Source organism: Hydra vulgaris, chromosome 12 (genome assembly GCF_038396675.1).
Source record: "Hydra vulgaris chromosome 12, alternate assembly HydraT2T_AEP".
NCBI lineage: Eukaryota > Metazoa > Cnidaria > Hydrozoa > Anthoathecata > Hydridae > Hydra > Hydra vulgaris.
In genome coordinates, this window is record NC_088931.1 from 78,854,327 (window position 1) to 78,881,922 (window position 27,596).

The window sequence follows — 27,596 nt, forward strand, 5'->3', positions numbered from 1 at the left end:
GCTTATCCATAAATAAATTATTTTTAGGCATACAATATCTGCTAAACATATGTGCATACTTTATGGAAGTACTCCACGGAAGGAAGTGATTTATGATTAGAGTCCCATTCGTTAAATTTTAACTTATTCCGGTCTACTCCACTAACAAGCTGTAATTTTGTAGCATACTGAATTGCAGTAGCAGCCTGTAATGTTTGAGCATGTTCCATTTTCACTAAGGTATATACAGCTAAACACCTATCATTAAAATAAAAAATATATAATATTACGGATTTGAAAATAAAAATTTGACGACTTGCCGAAGATCTTTTTTTGTGGTAGATTTCATGGACATTTACTACTAATTTTAAGTTTTTGGGGTTTATTCTCTCTAATGTTGATATCTTATAGACTTATTGTTATTGTAATGGTTCCTATAGAAAGAAAAAAAAACTACGCTTTTGTTGAGTTTTTAAAACAGTTTTTTAAATTGATAATGAAAAAAAAACTGTACACAATTAAACAACCCTAAAAAAGTTGATTGATGTTTTTAAAAATTATTATTGATTTGGCATTTTTGTGTAAATTTGAGCGTATTTTCAAGTACATGTACATATTAAAAATTTTTGTTTTGAAAAAATGCAAAAATGAAAGCAAAAATAACTAATAAGTTACAAAAGTTCGAATTCCTTTTCGAATGTAAGCTTTATTCAACTAACCCTTTCTGCTTTTAAGACACGACTCACAGTTCTCTTACAATACTGTTTTATTACTGTTATGAAGTTTTACAACTCTATTCAATGGTGGCCTTTTCTCCAATTTTTTTTATTTCTTCAAGCAGCACAAGTCATAAATAATACTGCAACAGCTTCATATGCTTTTAGAAGTGTTTATTTGGTGGCAGGAGACTAACATACAACATGCTTGTACTATATATAAAAGTCCTTGAAATGTAACATTTCAAGGACTTTTATTTTATAAATTTTTTGATTTGATTCGTATTTTTTACTTCTTACATATCTTAAAGCCAATGAAGACCTTTATATCAAACTTTCATCAAATGCGTATACTTTTCTTAACTGCAGGTTTCAATGTAAAGAGCAGCTACTTTTAAACACACAGCTTTTAACGTTTAATTTATGACCATCGACTATGCTAGGAGTTAAATTATTTATAAAAAGTCTATGTTTTATGAAAAAAATTCTGGAATTTCAGCTAAAGGTAAACATAAATTTTAAACAACTTGAAGTTTATAGTATTTTAGTTTATAGTAAAATCGTAGTCATTTGGATCTTCTACAACCTTTTTGTACGAGCGTTGAATGCCTCTAAAATCACACATTCTTTTAAGTTTGTGGTTATGATTGTTTGTATTGTATAATTGCTCAAATTATTTACAATTTACTTAGTTGCTTATGTTAATTACCTTGTTTGACAGTGTTTAGAAAATAAGTTATTTAATATTGAGTTTTAGTTTGAGAAAAAAAAAATTAACTATATCATAAGAAAGGGAATTAAATTCAACATAAATTTATTCAAAATAATAAATTTTTTAACTGTTTTATCGATTGAAACCACATTAAAAGATAATAGTAATTAGCCTTGCGTTAAACTAATGCGTATTTGTTTGACCTACAAGATGGCGTCGGAGTAACAATGTTTACACTGTGACGTCAATAGAACACCATCAATAAGAATTACTTAAGGTGGTACATGGGTAAATAATACTGAAAAAGTCAATTTTTGAAAACTATACTTATTTTATTCAAAATTTACTCTAGATTCTTTTTATCGTAATATCTTATAATAAAACCCTCTTTAAAGGCTTAAAAAATTGAATTTTATACAAGTACTTTATTTTAAAATCATAGCAACGCCCTTAGCAACAACATTTTACCCTTACATTAACCCTATAAAAAGTAGTTTATTGTATTGATGCTGTATTTATAATCCTTTGTAAAGACAGTGTGTATGTAGCTTTATATTAAGTTATTATGTAATGACTATACGATATAATTTCAAACCACTTATCACGCTTGTTAGTTTTAGAGAAACAGTATTTCTTAAGAATTTTTTTTCTTATTATTTTTTTTTTATTTTTTTTTATTAAATTTTCCGTTTTTGTTACAATTAAATTCCGTAATATAATACAAGATACTCTTATTCTTTCAAAAATTATCCAGTTATAAATATAAAAAAAAATCAAAGACAAAATAATAAGAGTTATACAAAAATATACAAAAACGCGGGAAACTTGCAGAAGACCATTAAGTCTTATCATCAAGAACCGTTGTACTAGTTATGTTTTTACAATATTAAATTCCTATAATATTGTTAAAAGCAAAACTTAATTAACTAAAGTAAATAGTGTTAACACCAAAAACATTCAATGTAAAAAGACAAGAACAAATAAAACAAACAGTCAAAGAAACAAAAACAAAACAAAGCAGTTTAAAAGAAATCATTAATAAGATTTTTATACTTTGAAATACTCTTTTTTATTAGTTTTTGAAAGCAATTTATATTGTTACATCTTGTAAATTACTTGTAATATTTTGCTAAGATTTTATTCCAGATATGCGGAGCACGATACGTAATTTTAAATTGTTCTTGTTTAGTTTTGCACAATGGTTCAATTAAGCCTGTTGTGCGTAAAGTATACTTAGTGTTAGGTTTTATTTCATAAAGATCATTAAAAATTGAGGGGCATTGTTATAATATTTTTATATGGGTTCTTTTAAAAGAAGAGAAAAAAAAGATTGTCTGTTCGAAAGTATTGGGGACATAAAAAATCAATAGATATATCTTCTTCAGAAACAGGATCGTCTCTAGATGTAAACAAAACATCATCACAAATAACAGCACGACTCATCATATCCGCTTCAGCATCAGCCAGGAAGCTGTATTCAGATTCGTCAATTATAAAAGTAACTGAAACTGTAGATAACAATGAATGTTATGTTTTAATTAACACAGATATATTGTGAACAACTATTAATTTGGTTGGAATATGTCCCAGTTGTCAATCGAAAGTGTATCTTGCTGATGATATTGAATCTTAATAAGGGTTGTCACATTTATTTGTTTTGCATTGTGTTGTATGTAAATGGTAAAAAAATTTGTATAGCTCTAAAGAGATTGCCAATCCTGATTCAAAGAGAGGAAGAAAAACCTTTGATGCTAATATTAGATCAACTGTAGCTTTTCGAGAGATTAGTAAAGTACATAGTGTCATAGAGACATTTTGGAATGTCATGAATATTCCACCGCCAATGAGTTTACCAATGCATTTATTGTTAGAAATTAAAGTAACGACTCCATTTAATTTCTAACAATAAATGCATTGACACACAAACCTTAGCTAAAAATTGTAAATCTGTTAAATATTGGGAATCTAAAAAAGGATCCCCAGAGTACAGTGAATCGTTTCAATTAATCATTTTGGTAGTTCTGGAGCAATGGAATCTGTCGGAGTCCTTGAAATGTTTAATCGTTCTCTTTCAAAATACAATTTACGCTATATAAAGTATCATGGTGATGGAGATAGCAAATCTTATAAAGCTATTGTAGATGCTAATCCATATCCAGGTAATAAAATTGAAAAGACTGAGTGTGTCGGACACGTACAAAAATGAGTTGGTGCACGGTTAAGAGCACTTAAGGTTTCATATAAAGGAAAGTTGCTGAGTGATGGCAAGAAATTGACAGGTAAAGGTAGAATGGCTGACAAAGTTATGAACAGTCTTCAAAATTATTATGGAGTATGCATAAGACAGAACGAAGGTAATCTTTATGGTATGAAAAAATCAATTGCAGCACTAATACATCACTGTTCAGAAAACAACAATGATGACGACCGGCACAAATACTGGGCAGTATTTGTGCCGGTCGATAACAACACTTGGTGTAAATATCAATTAGATAAACTAATGAAAACATCCAAATATAAAAAGTTAATAAACATACCAAAGGCTGTGAGTGAATTAATTAAGTCAATTTTCTCGAAGGATTTAGGTGCTGACAGTTTACTTGAACGATGTCTAGATGGAGAAACACAAATTGAAAATGAATCGCTAAATAACCAAGTGTGGATGCGAGCTTCAAAATATGTTTATGTTGACAAGACTATTATTAAAATAGCAGTTGCATCAGCTGTTTTGACATTTAATTATGGAGGAATTGGTATTTTGTCAGTTTTAAAAAACTTAAACGTCTCTAAAGGATTTTTTTCAACTCCCGATTTAAATCAGAAAAATAAAACCTGCATTCAGAAAATAAACATTAGAGCTAGTAATAAAGTATAGTAAGGTAAAAAACAAAGAAAGAGATTAAGAGCAACTAGAAAAGGTTTTGATGACAAAATTAAGGACAAAGAAGGCAAAGTTTATGGACAAGGAGAATTTTAAATTTAATATTTGTTTTTTGACTTCACATTTGATTTTCTCTACTCAAGGTTTTTGGATCTTCTGGCAAGGATTCTGAAATAAGAACCTGAGCTTTTTTTATCAAATTTGGATCAAGTGTTCCCTGATATATGCAGAATATGCTAAAATTCAGGAAATATTTAATATTTTATTTTAAAGACTTAAATTTTATATTATTCAATGAAAATTTGTGTATTTATTGTGTACATCTGCGGTGGAGAAGTGGGGAGTAAATATTTTGAGAACCTTTTTATTTTGAATTTCAACACATAAAGAACCATATAGACTTAACTTTGTGAAAGTTTCAGATGCTATCTTTTTTTCGTTTTTTAGTAATCTTAGCCAAAATAAAGTTCAACTTTTGCTAATATTGGCTTTAATTAGTCCTAATTAGAACTTAATTTTTTTTTTAATATCATTTTAATTGTCCAATAACAATTTAGAAACATAAGATATCAAAAAAATACTATAATAAACAAATTCGTTTATTTACCTATGTATCACCTTAACATTTTTTGTTCACTTTTGATGTAAACATTCAAAAATGTTACCATTTTACTGCATGTTACCATTTTACTGCATTGTACTCTATATGTATATATATATATATATATATATATATATATATATATATATATATATATATATATATATATATATATATATATATATATATATATATATATATATATATATATATATATATATATATATACATTCTACATTACATTTCTATTTCTTGATTTTAAAGTTATCTCTTTGTGTTTTTTGGATCCATAAATCATATAATTACTTTCGTATATTATAAAAAGACATAAATGCAGGTAGCTCCTGATAAAAAACAGTTCAAAAAATATTTAAAGGTTTAGTGATTGCAGATATGTCTACATATTAACTTAGGGTCATGTTAACTCTTGCATTTTCGTTTATACCATAAACGAAGATGCAAGAGCCAATTGTTTTAAAAATCAGTTTTTTTTAATTTTGTGTTTCTATATTGTATAAAAAATTATTCCATATATTTATGGAATAATTTTTTATACAATATAGAAACACAAAATTAAAAAAAACTGATTTTTTAAATATACTTCATATATTTATTCCATATATTTATGGAATTCCATATATTTATGGAATAATTTTTTATACAATATAGAAACACAAAATTAAAAAAAACTGATTTTTTAAAACAATTGGCATTGGCCAATGATTACCAAGACCGATTATTTGGCTAAATGGTCGATGATTGGCTGGCCGATGCATCAGTGCACCCCTATAACATATATATATGTTATATATATGTTTTTATATTTCTTTTTTTTGCTCTTTTTTTCAGAACTTTCAGCAATTTTTCTGAATGAATTATTTTAATGAGAATATTGTAGTAAATAAGGAATAGGTTTAGAAATAATTGGCGTGTAATAGTTAAGTATAGAAAGGGTCGGTATGGTGAAGATTCATACTTTAGGGGTCCGAAAAGCTAGGATATATATATATAAGGAAAAAGTATAGAAAAAGTCGGTGTGAAATAGACTTCCAAAGACCCGTATTTTTACGGATCCGATCAGCTAATATATACAGTACTGCGAATATGTTTTAGACGACTTATATTTTTTCAAAAAATCCCGGAGAATTCTTTTCTAATATTTAAGTTTGTAGTTCTATATTATAAACTTATTAAAACACGTATTTCACACAAAATATGTACAATTACAAACTTTTTAATGTCAAACTTCATAAAAAACTCTTAATATCTACTAATCCTCCTTTTGCCTTAATCACGGCCGATATTCGCCGGGGAATAGATTCATACAAGTTAGTTATAAAACATTCTTCAGCATTTCGGGGAGCATGTTCGACTTTTTTTCTATCCAGGTAATCCCAAATATGCTTAATTATATTTAAAACTGGACTCTGGGGAGGTTAGGTCATCAATTCCAGTACTCCTTCCTCTGCCATTTCATTTAAATAATTTTTTGCCACTCGGGAACAATGTTTGGGTCATTGTCCTGCTGCAGAATAAAATTATGATAATTATACCTATTAGTCTCATTCCGGATGATACAGATGGTGCCTTAGGATATCCACATAACGTTCTCCGGTGAGTTGCCCCTCTATTTTGTTCAAATCACCTACTCCAGATAATGATTAACAGCCCCAAACTTGTAAAGAGCCTCCTCCGTGTTTAACGGTAGGGTTTAAACACTCGGGCTGATAAGCTTCTCCAATTCTTCTTCGAACATATTGGCATCTTATCGTTCCAAAAATTTCGAATTTGGACTCATCGGTGTACCTAGCCCGATTAAACATTTCCTGGGCCCAATCTTAGTGTCGTTTCGCATATTTAAATCTTTTTTCTTTATTGCCACGCCGTAATAATGGTTTTCGAATTGCAACACACCCTCTTAATCCCGATTTGAGTAGGTGTCGTTGAATACAAGAAGAGCTGATTTTTCCCAGTTGCTGTGGTAATGTCCTTTGCCAACTCGATTGATGCTTTTTTTATTTCTTAAAGAAGGGGTTTTTGAATATTTATTGTCATCTTTTGTTAGCTTATGAGGTCTACCACTTTTCTTTCTATCTTCAAGGGAGCCAGTTTCTCTAAACTTTTTAATGATTTCTATAACAGCAGTCTTTGAATATCCTGTTTTGGATGTAGTTATTATGACACATCGTTTTAATAAATAAACAAACAAATCCCTCATGTTCCCTCGTCAATTTTGTTTATTTATTCAAAATAATATATTCTTTCAACTTTTCTTATATATTATTTAAACTTAAGTACGCTTAAAAAAATAGTAAATAAGTCTAATTAAACAAGTGGTCTAAAACATATTCCGAGTACTGTGTGTGTGTGTGTGTGTGTGTGTGTGTGTGTGTGTGTGTGTGTGTGTGTGTGTGTGTGTGTGCGTGTAAATTTTTAATTAATATATTAAAATTAATGTAGCGATCCAATTTATTAGATAAAGCGTTAACCACAAAATGGTTATTGCAAAATACTGCTAAATTCGCGTTACTTTACTTTGTTTTAAAACTTTTTTACCTTGTTTTGTCATATTTTGATACTTTATTGTTAATAAAATAAACTTATTATGATTATTAGCGCTAAAAATTTTAATGGGCCAACGCAAGTTTAGATTAAACAAGTCAATCCTCATTCCATTACCGTATAAAGCATACAACTCCATCGCTAACCTTATTCGTATATACTGCATAAATATAAGTTTTACTGCTATTATTCAAAATTTACGACTGATATAAGTTATTTACACAATTATAAATCTTACCATTTTTCACAGAGACCGAATATAAATCATCCGTAACGGAGATCTTTTATGAATCATTTGTTACAGAGATTTATAATAACTCTTAAACTTTCAATGGGAATAATATTCTTGCGATATTTTCTTATTTGCTATAAAAATTATATTTCTTAAAATACACTTATGTTAGAATTTAAACATCAGACGTTTCCAATGAGATTCTAGGATCAAGAAGCCACTCGTGACCTAGTTATACGGATAAAATCAGTAGGATTTGAATCACAACTATCATCAAACTCATCTTTTACACTAGAAACATTCAATCTTCGTCGTTTTGCTTTGTCTATATAGATCGAATGTTTAGTGTTCAAGGAGCTTGTAATGTTATTCGTTAAACTACGAGATTTCTTTGGTTTAATATTTGTTACTGGATGCTCGAGTTTATTAGTTGTTGATTTAAACCTCAGAGTCGAAGTGTTATTACTATTAGGCGGGTTGTCTGATTCTTCAGGTAAACACGAATAGTTTGGATAAAAAAATCGCATTTTGGAACGAGTTTTAGAAATTTGACTGATTCTTTTTTCTCTTATATCGTGAAGATTACGAAAGCGCTTTTTGCCTCGTTTAGCCAGAATAGATTTTTTACAGCAGTCATTTTTGATCGAAATTTCATCGCAGGAAACATCTAAGGAATCATTCGACTCGATTAGCTTATCAATTTTATCAAAAACATTTTTTTCGTCATCAATTTGTTCAGTCGAGTTTTTTAGTTTTAAAGGTTGGTTTTCATTTAAAAGATGCAAAACTGTTTTACGTGTTTCTAATATATCTAAAGTTCTTTCTTTATTTTCTAATAGAAGTTTATGATCTGTCTTGATACACGAGTTGAACAAGGAAAAAATGTTCCGCTCTCGATCGCTGCTTTTTTCAGCTGCTTCTATATTTTTTTTCTTTTTCAATTTTTTTTGGAACTCTTCACGTGATAAATCGTTTGGATTAAACCTTTCAATAGAACTGAAATTTTCTAACTTATTATATTCTTCTAAAATTTCGTCATCGTTACACATGTCAATTAGTAACCCGGTTTCTTCCTGAAATACTTTGTTGGTACAATAGATATCTGAAAAATTATTGAACTTTGCTGGTTTACATCGGAGTATGTTTTGACTATTGCCATCAGTGTTTTCATTAAGCGCAATATCATTTTCTTTGTAAAATATATCCATAGACACACGTTGAATTTCTTTTCTTATCTTTTCACGACGAACAATCATATAACACAAATTACGAAGCTAAAATTAGATAGTATTTTTTAGCAAGCAATGTATTCTATATATAAGCGTCTGGAAAAGCTTCTATTCTATATATAAGCTTCTAGAAAAAAACCTATTACTTTTTCGATCAAATTTTTGATCAAATGTGAGAAGTGTATACAACATGGACATTATCAAGATGTATTAGAAGTTAAAATTTTTTTGTTAACTTGTCATAACGTTAAAAGATTTTCTAATAAAATTTTAAACCTGTAAATTTAAAATTAAATCTATTCAAATCAAATTTAAATCTACAGATTTAAAATTCAATTTAAATAAGATTTTGAACTAGTTTATGATACCTCTCACTAAACCACTAAATCAATGTAATCTAGTATATATAGAACATATATTTGAGTTTTTAAGCCATATTTAAATTTTTTTCAATTTGCACTATTTTATACTCTTTAAAATTGCACACACTTCTAACATTTAACAACAACTTTCAGGTATCAAATAATACATTAATACCGTTTACATCAATTTATTAAATGTTTATTTAAAAATATCAACTTAAAAAAGTTAACCCTTTCAAGATCTTGGCGCAGAAAAAGAAAGCGCTCCATCTCTAAAGTTTTTTGTTGGTTAATAAACACTACACCCTAAAACATCAAAAATACAATATTATAAAAAAGACAACTAAAAAAGGAATATTATAAAAAAGAGAACAAGTAAAATAGTACTATAAAACATATGTACAAGAACATATTCTAAAAATATTTGAAGATAAATAACAGCTTAAGTATAAAATAAACTTATTTATTTTGTGAGTAAATATCAAACTTTATTTTCTAAATTTATATTATATTTATATTAAATACTCATACTTGTTTGAATGACCTTTAAACTTTATTTGACAGAAAATAATATAATAAAATATTTATTAGCAGTTGTTACAAAATATTTCAGGAGGTCAAGAAATTCTAACTCTTATTCTTTGAACAAATAAGTATTCGACTCCTAATATTCTGAATTATTATATTCTGACTTAAAATCCTGATTATTAAGACTAAACTTAAAATTATCTAAACAAATGTAAACAGTGCAAACACATGTTTGAGTTGTATATAGTACATACGTTTTGCAATACAATTAAATAAAATTTCAAAAATTTTGAAGAATAAGGTTTATGAGATAAATTTTTTTACCACTTTTTAAAGATCCTACACTACCGGTCAAAAGTTTGGATTTATTAAAAAAAAACAAAAAAAAACAGATTTTTTCATCATTGTTATTTATTTGCATTGCTTACAATAAAATAACCATTGCTTTAAAAAAATAGGATGACATTTAAAAAAATCTGGCAGCATTTAAAAAAAATTTGATTCTTCAAAGAATCATTCTTTTGCTTTTATAACAGCTACACATACTCTGTGCATCCTTCCGATCATTTTCTGTAATGACTCAGTTGATTTGATTTTAAAAAGTTGGTATAAATACCCAAAAGTGTTTTGATTGGTTGCATTTTCCTTACATTTCTAACTCGTCTTGCAACAATTTAACTAAATTTAAATCAAGCGGCTGAGGAAATTTATCCAATTATGTTAGTTCCTTTTGTTTTTCTTTAAATGTGATGTGATTTTGGCAAAACTTAGAGATGTGTTTAGGATCATTATCTTGATGGAAAACAAATTTGCAACCCACAATTCTTTTACTGCACGGAAATGCATGTTACTGGAGAATGTTGTGGTATATTTTTTTATCAATGACGCACTCAATTTTTATCCATGACATCACTGTTTCCAGCAAAGCACTTTTAGACTATTAGAACTTTACATTGGTTTAATATCGGTTCCCTGATTAAACATTGAACATATCAACAATGTTCTCCAAAAAACTTTGATTCGTAAAGCGTGTGCACGAAATAAATGTGAAAGTAGAAAAACAACTAAAAAAAGAACTCCTCAATTTTTATTTCGAACCAAATAATAATTTTAATACAATGATATAAGTAGATCAAACATTAAAAAAAAAAAAATTAATCATTCTTGTGGGAATCTAATAAAATTTCGAGCTTTTGCTTTAGTGGTACCCATAAGCTTGTGCACAGAATATGAATCAAAACTATTTGATGCTTTTTTAAATGATATTTTAATATCTTTAATGTTTCTGCAAAGCTTTTTTGTTTTTTTCATTTTTCTTATAATAATAGCCCAGTACTTTTCAATAACTCTCAACTCTGGGCAGTTTGGAGGATTTTCTGTTTTAGGCATAAATTTCACATTATTCTTTTTATACCATTCCATAGCTAGTTTACAATAATGAATTGAAGCTAAATCAGGCCAGAACATAGGTCTGTTATTGTGTGATTTAATGAAAGATAAAATGCGTTTTTGTAAATATTCTTTAACATATATTTGACCAGGAAGTGTGGACTGAGAAATATAAGGTGCTGATTTTTTGCCGCAACTGCAAATAGCTTGCCAAATCAAAGCTTTTTTAGCGAACTTGTCATATTTTGTGTATTTAAATTTCTTATCTGCTTTTCCTCTATATTTGGCAATATAATAAACAGCACCAGGAATTTGTTGATGATCATACTTCATATAAGTTTCATCGTCTTCAATAATACAGAAACTTTTAGAAATAAAATTGTCATACAACTTTCTGCCACAGGTTCTTGCACTTTTTTGTTGAGTTTCAGAATGGTTGGGCACTTTTTGTGCTTTGAAAGAATGAAAACCATGTTTGTTTCTAACTTTTGCAACAAAACTATGAGAAAATTCATATAATTTTGCGCGTTCCCTTAGTGAAAGGCTTGGGTTATTCTTAAAACTGTTAACCAGTTTTCTAACTAGTTTTATATCTTTAAAACCTTCCTTTCTTCCACCACCAGATTTGCGTTTGATAAATTTTTTTTGAGAAAAAGATTGAATAACACGACTAACGGTGTATGGATGTATTTGCAACAATTTTGCTATCAAATTGTAGCTACTATTTTGTAGCTAGGATTTTGTAAATATTTGTGCATAATTTTTTCTTTTATGTCTTCTTCTTTTGTCATTTTTAAAATTAATTTCAAGTTAAATCCAAAAACTAACATAATTTTTTGAAACCACAACATGTTGTAAACAAAATACAAAACAATTAAAAAGATTTTAATACAACTACTGAAAAAAAAATGATGTGTTTATTCTTTCACATTTATTTTGTGTACACGCTTTAAATGAACAAGACTTTGGGCTATTGTCCACTTTTTATATATTTTTTTTTTGCCTATTTTAATTTTTAACTTGTTTTGCTTGTGTAGTAATGATATTTTAATGGCAATTTGTCCTATCAAAGCATAACTGATAAAAGGCATTGTTGTAAAGTTGAAACAGATATTGGTGTTTCCTGCCAAGAGTTAAGCCCGTTCACAAATTTTGGGAGAGAGCAAGTACAATTTCTCTTACTTTAAACATGGATAAATTTATCCTCATGATCAAAAAAATTTTTTTGATTACCTTTTTGTGTAGAAAATAACAAAAAAACAGTGGAAAAATACTTTAGTGAATTATTACAAGACAAAGATACATGCATTCAAAATTGTAATGGTGGTAAATATATTTCTAAAATACCTTTTTTATCCAATTAAAAACATCTTTACAGCTTGAAACTTTTTTTGTTTTTTTATATTATTGAAAGTACTAAAAATATGGCATTAAAAAAAAGAGTTTTAAAAATCTTTTGAAATTGTTTTTTAACTGCTCATTTTAATTTTTCCTCATTTCTCGAGAAACTATTTCATAATTCTTGAGCAAATAAGAAATTATATTCTATTATACTTCAAATATCATTATTGCAATTAGTACTTATTCTCAAGAATTCTTTAGTCACTAGTCGGGACTAAAATTTTTAATATTTTTATGGGCATGCCAGTATCAAGTTCAAATTAAATCTCTCTAATTAATATTATGAGTTGTTTGTGATGTTGGTGTGCATAAAAAATATCTTTTAATTTACCAAAGAAAAATTGAATATTAAAAAAAGGGAATTGTTTATTATACTTTATGTACATATAGGTGTCTTTAAAAAGTTAGGTATATGATTTAGCATAATTATATACCCTAGCATTAAATGTAAGTATACTTACATTGTTACGTTAGGGTATATAATTTAGCATAACAAAGTATTTTGTGTGATTTGATAACTATTAACATTAAGTATCAATATTTTATTTCTGTTTATGTAAATCTGCTTACAACAAAAGATAATTTCTAAGAATAATTGGCACAATAAACTTTGCAAACTCAACTCTTCTATTGATTTTTTTATAATTTAGATATTTATTTTTTATTCACAGAAATGAAAAAATTATATAAAGATATGTGAAATTATTTTAAAAAGAAAGAAAGTTATCCAGATTACGCTGTGTTTTAAATTTTATGATGCAAGATTATGCAGCAAACAATTATTATGCATAAATTTTTTAACTACTGACTAACACCGGCATCTGGAAGGTGTCCACAAATTCTAAAAGAAAGAAATCAAAGCCAAAAGTATCTGTTCCACATCATCCCCATCAACTTCTCATCAACAAGTTAAATGATGATTGAGTAGTACTGATAATCAAACAATTTTAATACATGTAAAATGGGCAACTCAAGAAGAACTAATTTCTTAAATTGCAGCTGTAGATAATTTTTAACCAGCTAAAAGGAAATTTATTTGAAATAGTATGGCTGCAAGAGAATCCCGGTGACATTCAACAACTATAATGGATTTTTATCATGTTTAGAATAAGGAGCTAGTAAAAAATATTAGGAATTTAAAAGAGGAACACAAAAATGTTAGAGTGTATATTAAAGAATAGACCAGTCTTAAATATAAGAGATTTATGGATGATTATTTATATGGAAATTCGAACAAACTTAAATTAATATATATTGATAGTTCTACAACAGAGACATATAAGGGATATTAACTGAAATATTAAATATCGTTAATTTTTGCTTAGACAAAGATATTGTAGCTGTTATGAGTGATTGAGTGTCTGTTATGCAAAAATTTGGGAGATTGTTATGAGTGATGGAAAAATTTGGGAGATTGGTTACTGTTAGTCCACTATTACATTTCCATACTTTACATCTAGCATCTGAAAAAAATAAATCCAAGGATAGAAACAATGATGATACTGATAATGCAGTAGATGAAGTTGTTAAATATAAAGCTGATTTTTCAGAATATGAATCTGATTTGGAAAATGAAGTACCAGAATAGGAAGAGCTGCAAGTGAATACTTCAATTAAAGATACAATTGAAGGCTAAAAACGTTCGGAAAAAGAAATTAAAAAAATCTCCTATAAAAAATGTTGTATGACAGAGGCATGTAACTGAGAGAACCTACTAAAGCAGTTTTACTTTTAGATTGCAAAACAAGATGGAATACAATAGAAATTGAAAAACAGTTTTCACAACTACATAAACCCATTAAGACTTTATCAGAACTAAATTTAAATTATCTATGGAAAGATCACTATGTCAATATCGTAGAAACATTATTTGTTTTAGAGCCTGTAAGCTTAACTGTTTAAAGTTTATGCCAAGAAAATTCTACACTAATAAATGTGAAAGGGGCTTTAAAACTTTTGTTTGGGAAATTACAGGAAATTAATTCTGAAATAAGTCTGAAAAATGAAAGAATTTCTACAAAAAATAAAAGGAGAAATCAATTTCAGAAAAGATAATAATATTGTATATCTGTATAAATTTTTACAAAATCCAAGTTCTAACAACAAAGATGCTATTGTTTCTTCTTTTTTTAAATCTGCTCCCAAAAAATGAAATTTATAAAACAGTGAAAACAATGCTAAATAGATTACTCCAATTGCTTAGAAACAAACAGTGATGAGAACAATAATAATTTTACCAATGCTAAAGCTGAATTAGAATATAATAATAAAGTACAGCTGTCCCTCAAAGAACATTATCAAACAAATTTATCAATTAAAGAGGCTATTAAAGAAATTAATACTGTGAAGGTTATTAACAAAAGTACAAGTAAAATAATAAAACAAGAATGCAATATCTTTCAAGCACCTGATTCCAGAACAAATTTTTGTGAACTTCTCAAGGATGTACTGTCACAATAAAATTTACATCCCAAAAATGAATTTTTCTAATGTCAATGATTTTGTTACAAAGAAAGGAAATTAGTCTGTTATTAAAAGTTTGTGGAATAAAAAATTCTTAATTTCTGAGGAATTAAAAATCATTGAGAAATGTCAAACACTATAAGTAATATACCAATATAAAATTGTATACATTACCTGCTTTCCGCTTAGTTTTTCTTGTTGTTCAAAAGTAAGTTTGATTAAAGGAACATTTCCATTATCCTAAAAAAAAATTATATTTTTCTTATAAGTTTAATATCCTTTAAAAAACAACTAATATTTTAGTTTATAATAGTTAGAGTTTTCAAAATTGTGCAAATGTTTAAGTAAAAATAAACAAAACTTATCTATAGAAAATTTAAAGATGAATGATGCAAACATAAAAACACTTTTCTTTATGAAAGCAAAGCTAATTTGGCTGAACTTTTAAAAATTGCAAGGGAAACAGAAAATATGGGTTTTTAGCTAATCCTCATTCCAGTTATAGTAGTTGGTAACCAAGTATGAAATTAAATTTTTTATTAACAATGTTAATGCAGACATTGCACAGTATAATTTATATATATTTTTTGTTACATTTCTTATGATTTATATTACCTATGATTGCTATCTTGTGTCAAACTTTAAACTTTGTATTTTATTTATTATTTGTATATACTTAATAAACATACAAAATTCTTACCCTTCTTCTTAAGGTCCAATAAGAATGCAATCTCCTTGTAGCCTCTTTATCTAAATTTAAATCTTTAGAAGCACGAGTGACTTTTACTAATGAATGAAAGTTTGATTCCAATTTTCGTAATCTAAAACAGTTTGTAAATAAATGAATTGCACCCTTCGAAAATAATATAATTTATATTAATAAAATTAAAAAAAAAGTGGTTTCCTTAATGCTGTTTAAACTGTAGTGGGAAAAAGTTTGCTATTAAACAAAATGTCTAATTATTCCAATAAAAACTAATTTTTTAATTATTCCAATAAAAACTAATTTGAAAATAATTTTCTTATAAAAAACAATAAACTGAAAGAACACAAAAACAATAAATGTATATAAATATAATTAAAAAAAAATGCTTTGTGGATAAATTTCAAAATTTTTATCAATAAAAAATTCTTAACAGGAATTAGTTTAAAACATAAAATTAAAAAAAAAAATTCTTACTCTTTAAGTCGAGTATTTTCAATCCCGTCACAATTTTTTCTATGAACATTTTGCTCTGGTGGTATAGGTGTACAATGTTTGGAGCAAAACGACTGTAAAAACATAATTTACTATTTTAAAAACATAAGTACTAATTTAAATTAAATACCTTAGGTCTTTAGAGAACTGAAGAAAGACTCACAATATGATGAACATCATCTTTTTCAGGTACAATAACTGTTTTTAATTCTAGACCTTCTTTTGCAGCACAGGTTATATGATAAGCTCTTACACAGCGTTTAACCTTAAAAAAAAACAAAAAACTCTGACAGACAAAAAAAATTGTAGTAAATTAAAGTTAATGTCAGCACAAAATATATAAACCATTTTAAAATAATTATTTCTTTACCAGAGCCCAAAGCTACACTTGACATTTTTACAAAACAAAAAAAGTAACCAAATATTTATTAATAAAAAAATTTTCTTGAAAGTGATGCTACTTGATTATTAGTGGCGATAGGTAGATATATATGATTATTATAATCAAAATTTTCTTGAAAGTGATGTTATTTGATTATTAGTGGCGATATGTAGATATATATGATTATTAGTGGCGATAGGTAGATATATATGATTATTATAATCAAAATTTTTTAATAAAAATGTTTATTTTACTAATCTTATCAAAACTGCTATTATTAAAAACTGCATTAGCTATTAAAATTAATGAAAATTTTAACAACTAATGCTGAAAATTTCAAAAACTAATGCTAAAAATAGATGAAACTTAAAAAAATAATGTTATAAATACATAGCCAAAATTACATACCAAATTATTTCATAAACACCAAACCTGTACATATGGTAATCTTACATATGCATTTGGATAGTAAGAATTTGAAAATAATTTCCTGCATATGTAAATATTAAAAAGTTTATTTTAAAATGTTATTTCTATTTACATACTTTGAAATATTAATTCCATGGTTGATTTAAAAGTCTGCCACCCCAAAACTGCAAGTTATGTTCTGCTGTGTAAGAGAATGCAGAAAGACTATATTCTCAATTCAAAGCAAATCATAAAAATTCACTCTTTTTCCTAAACCATTCTTTATCCATGAGTCTTGTGTATTAGCTATCCATTATTTTAATGGCCTAAATATACATCTACCTAGAAATTGCAACTTATGTAAGCAATGAGGAGGAAAACCAAAACCGTTATCTTTACACAATGTTATTAATTGAACAGATGAAATTGATGATTTTCTAAAAGCAATAGCACAGGAGTTTCTCTTTCTGGCTTTAGATGCAAAATCAAACTTGTTTATTTTAGTAACAAAACACACCTCATTCATCCAAAAATTATTGCAAACACTATTACAACATTTTTTTTTAATAAAAAAATTATTTTAGTCAATTCCAATTTTGTTTGCTATTGTATAAACTTATGTTACAATCATTTGTTTCATCACAAATAAAGAAATTCATTCCAACACAAATAAAATAATCAAAAAGTTTCTTTCTAGAAAAAAAAACTTGAAAGCACACTATTGTCACAAGCATTTACAACTAATATTAGTGTCACTAATATTAGTTGTAAATGCTTGTAGCAAATTTGTCCTGAGAAGTTACTGTTACAACTTGCTTTATACCTTAATTAGCAACTATTTTGCTTTAGCACAGTGGTGGTATCAGTGGTTTGGCTTTAGCACAGTGGTGGTATCAGTGGTTTGGCTTTAGCACAGTGATGCTATCAGCGGTTTAGCCTTAGCACAATGGTGGTATCAAAAAAAAATATTTAAAAAAAAAAAAAAAATGAGTATCCTCCTCGACTGTAGTGGCCCCCCTCGGGCCTTGGGGAGGCGAATAATCTAAAAAAAAAAAAAAAAAAAAAAAATTTTAAAAAATATTTTAATATTAGATAAAGAAAAATGATGACAATCTATATCATCTGAATAATTGAAAAAAAAAGTTTAAAAATCCTCTTATCCAATTAACACAACCAAAAATATTTAAAAAAAGAGAAACTTAATAATATACTTCACAGTGAGTTTTAATAATATACTTCACAGTGAATTAGAAAGCAAGCTTTCTTGTTTCTAGTAATGATCCATAATAAAATTTAAAGTCATTTAAAAAGTCATTTAAAAAACCCTCAAAAATCATTATAGTATTAGTTAAAACTATTACATAAATTTTCAAATATATACTCACTGAAAATATAATAACTTATTGCATTGTACTATACAGCATTTTTTATTAAATTATATTTACAAAATAAAAACAACTATTATTTGGTGTTGTTTGATATTTATTATACACATGTAATAAAAAAATAGATAAATAATTTTTGTTGTTATATTATACATATAGTCAGCATATAGTATATTAACTTATGTCTAAAATTATAAGAAAGCTAATTGGAAGTTTTTGTAAATAATTTATCCATTACTATAATGAAAAAGTTCAATTTTTAAAATGACAAGAAAAGTTTGTGAAACCAATCAAACCTGCAGTGGTATTAGGATTTAATTTACCCTACGAATCGAATGCAAAATCCGATTTTATGGGTAAATTTTAGTACCAGGAGATAGGTACTAAAACAACTATTTACCAAAAAAATTAGGGTAAAAAGTCACTAACTGAATTGTCCATTTAAAGCAGTAGTTCTTGTTTTGAGTTCTGTTATCATCTGTATAAAAAATAAATTTAGATTCCATCAGGAATTATAAAATTTTTATAGATCTAAGAAAAGTGATTTTTTTTTTTTTTTAGTTAGACTTATTTTAGTACTATTGGTTATTTCAGCGATTACATATCAAATGTACAGTTTGTATAACTATATATGTTAGTTCTCTTGCAAATGTGTAATTTCTAAACTATATTTTGAAATAGCTTATTTATATATTTTAGTTATTTATGTACTATTTTGTAATTATAATTGTAAAACTTATAATCCACAGTCAGATTACTAAATAGCATAAAAATAGTAGACTAGTGACTTCGTTAGTGTCACGTCTTCCTTTTCAATTTATATTGTATTATTTTTATTATAATTAATTTTTACATTTTTCTAAATTAATAAATTGTATAACTATTACATTTTTCATTTGATAAATTGTATAATTAATAATAACTCTAAAACTGTAATACAATTCATTACTAATAATGAATGTTTAAACAATTAATTGCATAAATTCTGTAAGAAAAAAACTTATAATAAAATGTTATAAATGTTATATTATACATTATTACTGTAATGTAATGACTTGATAGTATTAAAATTACCAGCGGTTACTTTTATACATTGTAATAACCATAGTAATAACTAGAAACACATTGAAAAATTTCTTTATTCTTTCGGTAATATTTATAATGTTATCATTAGTGCATTTTACATTTAGATGAACACTATATTAGAATATTTTTCAATATTAAATTTATTTTGAAGTAACTGCAGGATTTCAAAAAAATCAAAAAATGATTATTTTAGTACCAATCTCCTCGTATCTTCTACCCTGTAGTCATCATGATCACTTTAACAAATGAATATAATTATTTACCTTAAACTAATGTAACTGTTTTTAGTTTTTTGTATTTGAAAAAGAACTTTTTACCTCTCATTAATTAGCTAAACTTGACTAAACTTAATTTTTATTTTATTACAAAAATTTTTTTATAGCTGACATCTTATCATTAAAAAAAGTACTTGGGAAACAAACAAAAACCATCTTTTAAAAGACACTGTTGTAACTAACCCTACCAAAAATACTAATTTAACTGCAGTATTCTTGAAGCTGCATGATAATTACATAATATCCTCATTCAATCACTTGTCTAAAAAAATTATGACATTTTCTATGAGCTTATTACAAATGGCGCTGCTCAAAATAGAAAGTTTATTGAACATGAACTATAATACTTTTTCAGTGCTTGTTAACACAACTTAAATTTTTAACAGCTAAGTTAATAGACTCTACAGTCTTGAAAAGCGGTTGTCCAACAACAAAGTGATGTATTTTTAATTAAAAGCACCTCCACGTTGCATCTATCCATTGATATCTTTGGTCATAATAATGCTAAAACTAGCTTATTGTCATTCAAATGAAGCAACCATATAGAGCATAACATGAGAATAGACACCAGATGAGTTTTCAAGAATAGACACCAGATGAGTTTTTTTATTTTGGCACCACAACTATAAGGATGCAACCTGAAAAAGTTTCTTCCTCTTATGATGGCATCTATTTTTTTATTACATGTGTATAATAAATATCAAACAACACCAAATAATAGTTGTTTTTATTTTGTAAATATAATTTAATAAAAAATGCTGTATAGTACAATGCAATAAGTTATAATATTTTTAGTGAGTATTCATCAACATTCATGCTGCATTTTACTCTAATTTTGAGTTTTTCCTGGATGCTAACGATCATTCTGTTTCTCTTTTCATAGTAATCATTGTAAAATAACTTTATTATATCACATTTTGTTGCTGAATACTTGTGTCCATCTCAACATGTCAAGATGGATACAAATTGCTTTATATAACTATTTCTAGTAATTACTCTTACAGATATTCTATCTGTTGTAAGATCTGTGATGATTGCTTTAAGACTTTTTTGGTAAATCTAAGAGACCAAAAAAAAATCTCTTTAGTCACTTTTCACTTGGTGGGTTTTCCTTGGAAGATAGATTGTGAGCAGTGTAAATTCTACTGGGTAAACCTCTACAGGGTAGCCACTCATTTTTGAAAATAAAAATACATGAATTTTTTATAATTTTTTCATGATTTTTTATAAATTTCTGTGATAAATTATTAAAGTAAAACATCCAGTGTTTGCCATGCCTTAGCCATTGTCACTTAGTCACTCAAAAACATGCATACTAAAAACTAATTACTAGAAAGTACTGAAATCATGTTTGAAAAAGATGTTTGCATAATAACTGACAAAAATTTGACTAATAGCTCTAAAAATAAAGGCACAAAATCTTTAAAGTAACCATGTAGCAACGACAAAAACGCATGATGAGCACTAAGTGCTTTATCTCTAAATAAGTATTTTTGTTGTGTAGATTAAGAAAAAATTACTCAGTACTTTGCAAGAAAAGATATTATTTCCAATAATATGTTAAAAACTTTACAAAAATAAATAATAGACATAATATTTTTATTAGATCTTTAAAAATTTATAAACAAATATATAACAGCTATATGCAAATGAAAATAAAATGGTTAACCATTTCAGATTTTTGAATAAAAAATAACTATTAACTATATTATTGACATATTAACTATATCATAACTAAAATTTGACAATTGTAACTTTAAAAATAAAGACACAAGATCTTTTAAGTAAAAATAACCATTAATTATTTCTTTTTTTGTGCAAGATTTATTGATATCAATCTTTTGTTTTAATGATTAAAGTGATGCAGTTAAAGATTTTATACAAAATATATATGAAAGTCAAACTACTTTACTGTAATAAAAATAAAAACTTTCTTTCAAGATATAAAATTACTATAACTTAAATTAACTTTGAATGACTTTTTAATCTGTCTCTAATTTTACAAATTATCCAGCTATTCAATAAGAGTTTGATTTTTTTTTTTACTTTTTGCCAACAAATCCATGGAGTCAAATTTACCCAACAAATCCATGGAGTCAAATTTAACCAACAAATCCATGGAGTCAAATTTACCCTAAAAATCCATTGAATCAAATTTACCCAACAAATCCATGGAATCAGAATTTTCTGCTTAAACGCTAAAATGTTCAATTTCTTCATTTAGGGTAACAATACACTGGCCAAAATGAGCAAATCCAAATTCTTTTATGTTAACCATGTTATTTGAGAATAGACATGTATTTTGTACGTATTTGCACATTTATTAACCGGTTTTAGGCAGATCATTTAATATATACAGATATTTTTATTGTGATGATACCACTAGGAAGATCATCATCCATAATTTATAAGTTCCACTTATCCTTGCCCAAAATTCAATTGGGGGGTTTAGATCAGAGTTTTTTCAAGTGCCCTAAATTTAACTTCTTAACTAAAACAGGTTGTCCTGAATTAAATATTACCAGTAGCAGGATGACTTGACCATAACTGATTGATTCAAACTCAAACAAAATTTATAAAAGTATTTTGATTATTTAACTGATATTTTATTTTGAATAAAATTTAAACTATAAATTTATTCTCCTAAAAAGAGCTGACTGCAATATAATGATAATCTATAACTTATAAATCTTTTTAAAAAAGGTCTTAGACTAGATATATTAATTTTGTTTTTTGCAAACATCTTGAAAGTATCAATTGTAGAATAAATAAAGATCATTTTAAAAAGTTCCATGAATTTTCCATGACTTTCAATGAAAATTTAGAAATTCCATGACTTTTTCCATGATTTCCATAACCGGTGGTCACCCTGCTTTAATATGTGTATTTTTGCATTATGAAGTGTATTTGCATACTGCCAAAAATGGCTAAAAACAGCATCTATTTGTTAATTTCTACAGATTTATTATTCTTACTTTTACAATAATAGAGCTGTATTTTAATAATAAAAGAGCTGTATTTTCATTTGCAACTGTGCTTGAATTATTCAAAATTTACTACACTATGAAAATAATTGCCAGTGAATTAGTATATGAAGTACATATAGGCTAAGCATACCAAAAGTGAAAACACTGATAATTTTCAAAATCAATTTTCTGATAAATGTATAAATGCAATTCTTGCCATTTTAGAATAAATGCAATTCTTGCCATTTTAGAAGTAGAAATTCATTTAGCAAAAAGTGTTGAAAAACAGTAAAAACAGGTCAGAAAAAACAACTATTTGTTGTTTCTTGATTATTTTTTTTTTAAAAACAACAGTTTTATTAAATCCTAGCATCTATAGAATAATTTCAAAAGCTGAAAATCCATAAATAAGAAATTCTGATGTATTAAAATTATTTCGACAGCAATTTTTTTTTGCTAAATTAAATTCACTCTTAGAAAAAAATGATTAGAGACATAAAAATTAAAAACAAAACAAAAAGTATTAATAAATAATCAAATATATTTTCATAACTTCGTTATTGTACACATTATTAAAAATAAACATTTAAAAACAACTTTTTTTTTTTAAATAATTCAAATAGATCAGGATAAAAACTTACAAAAAACTATGGGGGTCCCAGACACCAGAGCTGTGGCTAGACACCCCCACACACCCTAATTGGAGGGGGGAGGGGCAGCAAATTTAGGGGGCCCATTTGGAAATTTAGGGACCCTTTTGCAAATTTAGGATTTATTTATTTAATTATTACTTTTTTGGTAATACCTAGTTTTTCATTATATTGATAAAAAATTTTAATTTAAACGTAAGAATTCTAAAGTTGTTTTATAAGAAAAAATTGATATATTTTATTTTAATGTATACTATATATTTGTAATTGTAAATATAAACCAACATGGTGTTGATAAAAAAACAGCATGAAAACCAGCATCATGCTGATATATAAACCAGCATGAAAAGTAGCAACATCAAAAATAATGTTTTTTTTTTAAGTAGACATGTAATGGGCCTAAGATTTCCAATATAAGTATAAATCAACCAAAAAAATGTTTACTGTGCATTGTATGCAGGCACCTTTCTTAACATGACAAATTTCACAACTAAGATTCCATCTCTTTATCTAAATGTAAAATGAAAAGTCATTAATAAAAAATAAACTTCAGTACTTTTTATTACTATTTCGTAAGGGGTTTCAGTGAGAATGAACAGTTAATGAACAATATATTGAAAGAAACAAAATTTTTAAGATTGAAACTTACAGGTATTTTATCAATAGTAATTCTCTCTACATATTTTGAATCTTCAATTTTCACCTCAGGAATCCACCAGGCACACATAACATGAACCCATTCATAGGAATCTCTATAATATTTTTCATACTTTAAAAAAACAAAAAAATATTCAAAAAGATTTTTTAATAAAATAATTAAAACAAACTTGAGTCGTTTCATTGCACCACCACTGTTTGGACAAAGATAACATGGCGGAGAGAGCACCCCACGAGAACATGGATTACATAACCAATTACCTTCTGGTATTTCTAATACACCATAACAGTGCTAAAAGAAAATAACAAAATAAATAACACATACAGTAACAAAAAATATATATATATATATATATATACCAACAATTACCTGATGAACACACATATTACAAGCATCACAAAAGATTATCTCATTATCATCTTCTGCATCAGGCTAAAAATAATTAACAATTTTTAAATATAAGGTTTAATGAAAAATCTTAATTTCCCTTAGTATTATATATATTTTTTAACTTATATGTAAAAAAAAACAACAACTTTAATTGAATAACTTGGGAGAAAATGCAGTGGAGTGTACAAAAACTGACTTGAATAGGAAGAACAATTAAATTGAATAAAAGAAGAAGTGTACATAAACTTACTGAGAGTTTTGATTAGGGTTGACAACTCTATTTCTAAACCTAACCCTGATGTAAGTATATTCTATGCATGTTCTCCCTATTCAAGCCAGCCAATGTAAGTTTTGTGAATTTTAACTCCAACAAAACTCAGTTAACTGCAAATAACTGTCGCAATACAGTTGACATTCCTATATTAATGAATGGCAACCCTCACACTAAGTCCTCTTCTTTACATTTTCTTGGATTATCATTCACTACAGTATGAAACCATTTATACAATCGATTACAAAGTTAGTATCTGCTAAGGTTGCTTCTCATTATCACCATTATTTTACTCCTGATTTCATTTTCCACCTCTTATTCGACTCTGTATGGAATACTGTTTTAATAATGCTCTTCCTCTTCTAGACAAGACCCAAAAACACATTGCAAGTGTAGTTAGACCTGCTTTTTGCAAGTGTAGTTAGATCTGCCGAGCTTGAGTCTTTCATTGTCATAAGGCTGCATTTCTTCTGCATTTCTTTCTCTTTTCAAATAATTATGGTTGCTGCTCAAAGGATGACCTATAGTTCCATCAACCAAAAGTCATTCTCGCTGGATTTATCATTCAGCAAAGTTGTATTCATTTACTGTATCTGTCCCTACATGCTGAAAAAACTTTTATTCATTTAGATTTTTTCCATGCACTTTAATCCTTTGGAAATCTCTCCCATCTTCATTTGCTCAGAACACTGCAAAGACTACAACCTATCAACAATCTTTTATTAAAAATACCTCTGTATTCTTTGAGATGGTGTCAGCGACCTCTACCTCCCACAAAAAATTGGGAGTTCCACTGCCTTTTCAATACATAAATAATGTTTGCTTGCATTTTTGGCAACCTTTTCTTTAGTATTTAATGATGGATAAAATTGTACAACTCATTACGTGTAATGCTTTTCAATTTTAAATGAAGATTTATAAATTAAAAAAAAAAAAAAAACAACTATTGCTTATGTATATGTACATATATATATATATATATATATATATATATATATATATATATATATATATATATATATATATATATATATATATATATATATATATATATATATATATATATATATATTAGGGTGGTGCTAAAAACAACTTATTTTAAAAATGTCAGCTGACAACCCCTAAATGTGTTTTATATAATAAAATAATACTGGATTTAAAAAATTTTTGAATAAAAAATATTTTTACGGGTGCCACAAGGCCCTTATTCATCAAACAGGTTCCTAATATTATAAAAAAAAAAGTTTTTTAAAAGTATGTCATGTTGGGTCTCAAAAGAAGCAAAATTTTATAAAAATTTCAAAAATAACAATTATTTTTAAAAAAAAATTGTTATTTTATAGTTTATTGCAAAAAAAATGACCTTTTAAACTAAAAATGAAAAAAGTTTATTTTTTTTAATTATAATTTCAAAAAAATCTTAAATAATAGTTTTTTTATAAAATAATTGTTATTTTTAGAATTTTTATAAAATTTTGCTTCTTTTGAGACCCAACATGATATACTTTTGAAAAACTTTTTTTTTTATAATATTAGGAACCTGTTTGATGTATAAGGGCCTTGTGGCACCCGTAAAAATATTTTTTATTCAAAAATTTTTTAAATCCAGTATTATTTTATTATATAAAACACATTTAGGGGTTGTCAGCTGACATTTTTAAAATAAGTTGTTTTTACCACCACCCTAATATATATATATATATATATATATATATATATATATATATATATATATATATATATATATATATATATATATATATATATATATATATATATATATATATATATCAGGCCTTGTTATGAGATTTTGTTGTGTAACGGAAAAGCATAATGCGAGTAAATGTAAATTTACTCAATAAACATATTTACATCATTAAAAGATTAATTACGTTAGTTGCGTATTTTAAAATCCCTCATTGTAATTAAATTTAATTTGAAATTAAATTAAAAATTATTGTAAGTCTTTATCTTTATAAAATATTTATAAAATATCTTCAAATTAAATAATATTCTTATAAAAAAAAAAAAAAAATTTAAATGTATTAAAAAATTTCTTTATTTTAAAAAACTTAATCTTATTTAAACTTATACTATTTTTTCTTAAAACATTCGTTTTTATTATTTTTTAAATGAGGGGACAATTTTTTATAAAAATTATTTTTTTAAACATTTTTGACAAATCTTTACATACTACTCATAATGATTAACTAGTTAATCATTTCTAATTGATGTTCACTCTATGATCAGTTCAAAAAATTAATGATAATGAGAAAACTTTTGTTAAAAAGCAATTTCAAAATCAAAAGAAATCATCTTTTCATATCTTTATATAAAACTTACTGAAAAACTCTCTAAAATATTTTTAATAAATCGTATAATTTTGCCTACAAGCTTGATTTGAGGTTATTTGTCAATGCATTTATATACAGTTATTAGTGCATTAAGCACTTTTGTATATTAGCACTTTCGTAATGGATTTAAAGAAAAAATTATTGATTTGAAACTATAAATAAATAAACAAAATAGTTGAATATAATACAAACATTTTAAAGTAACTTGAATTAAATTTATTAAAATGAATTTTCTGTAATATAGTTGGAAATTTTAGTAGTAAACAAAATTTGTAAAACAGAAGGTTTTAAAATTTTTTTAAAAATTTAAATTAAATTTAATAAAACAAATTTATATCATTTAATATTTAATAATAAATTTAATTTAAATATAATAAAATAAATTAAAATTAAAAATTTTAAAAAAAAAACAGAAAAAAATTTAGCTTTAATTTTTTAAAATATCTCACAAATGTTTTTTACAATTAATTACTGCTTAATGTTTTGCATATAAACTATTTTACTAGACTATTTAAAAT

General features: G+C 26.2%; 1 protein-coding gene across 1 annotated transcript in view; it reads right to left on the reverse strand.

Annotated features, from left to right (window-relative positions):
* Positions 1-7,789: 7,789 nt before the first annotated feature.
* The window catches only part of LOC100211959 (protein Jade-1), a 45,949-nt gene continuing 26,142 nt past the window's right edge, over positions 7,790-27,596 (reverse strand). The window contains exons 11-20 of the mRNA XM_065814567.1: positions 24,433-24,495; positions 24,233-24,354; positions 24,055-24,157; positions 23,850-23,915; positions 16,417-16,518; positions 16,236-16,327; positions 15,756-15,876; positions 15,230-15,295; positions 9,506-9,580; positions 7,790-8,957 (exon numbers count right to left, since the gene is read on the reverse strand). Of these exons, the coding sequence (XP_065670639.1) occupies positions 7,893-8,957; positions 9,506-9,580; positions 15,230-15,295; positions 15,756-15,876; positions 16,236-16,327; positions 16,417-16,518; positions 23,850-23,915; positions 24,055-24,157; positions 24,233-24,354; positions 24,433-24,495 (1,875 nt within the window). The 3' untranslated portion in view covers positions 7,790-7,892. The remainder of the gene's footprint in view (positions 8,958-9,505; positions 9,581-15,229; positions 15,296-15,755; positions 15,877-16,235; positions 16,328-16,416; positions 16,519-23,849; positions 23,916-24,054; positions 24,158-24,232; positions 24,355-24,432; positions 24,496-27,596) is intronic.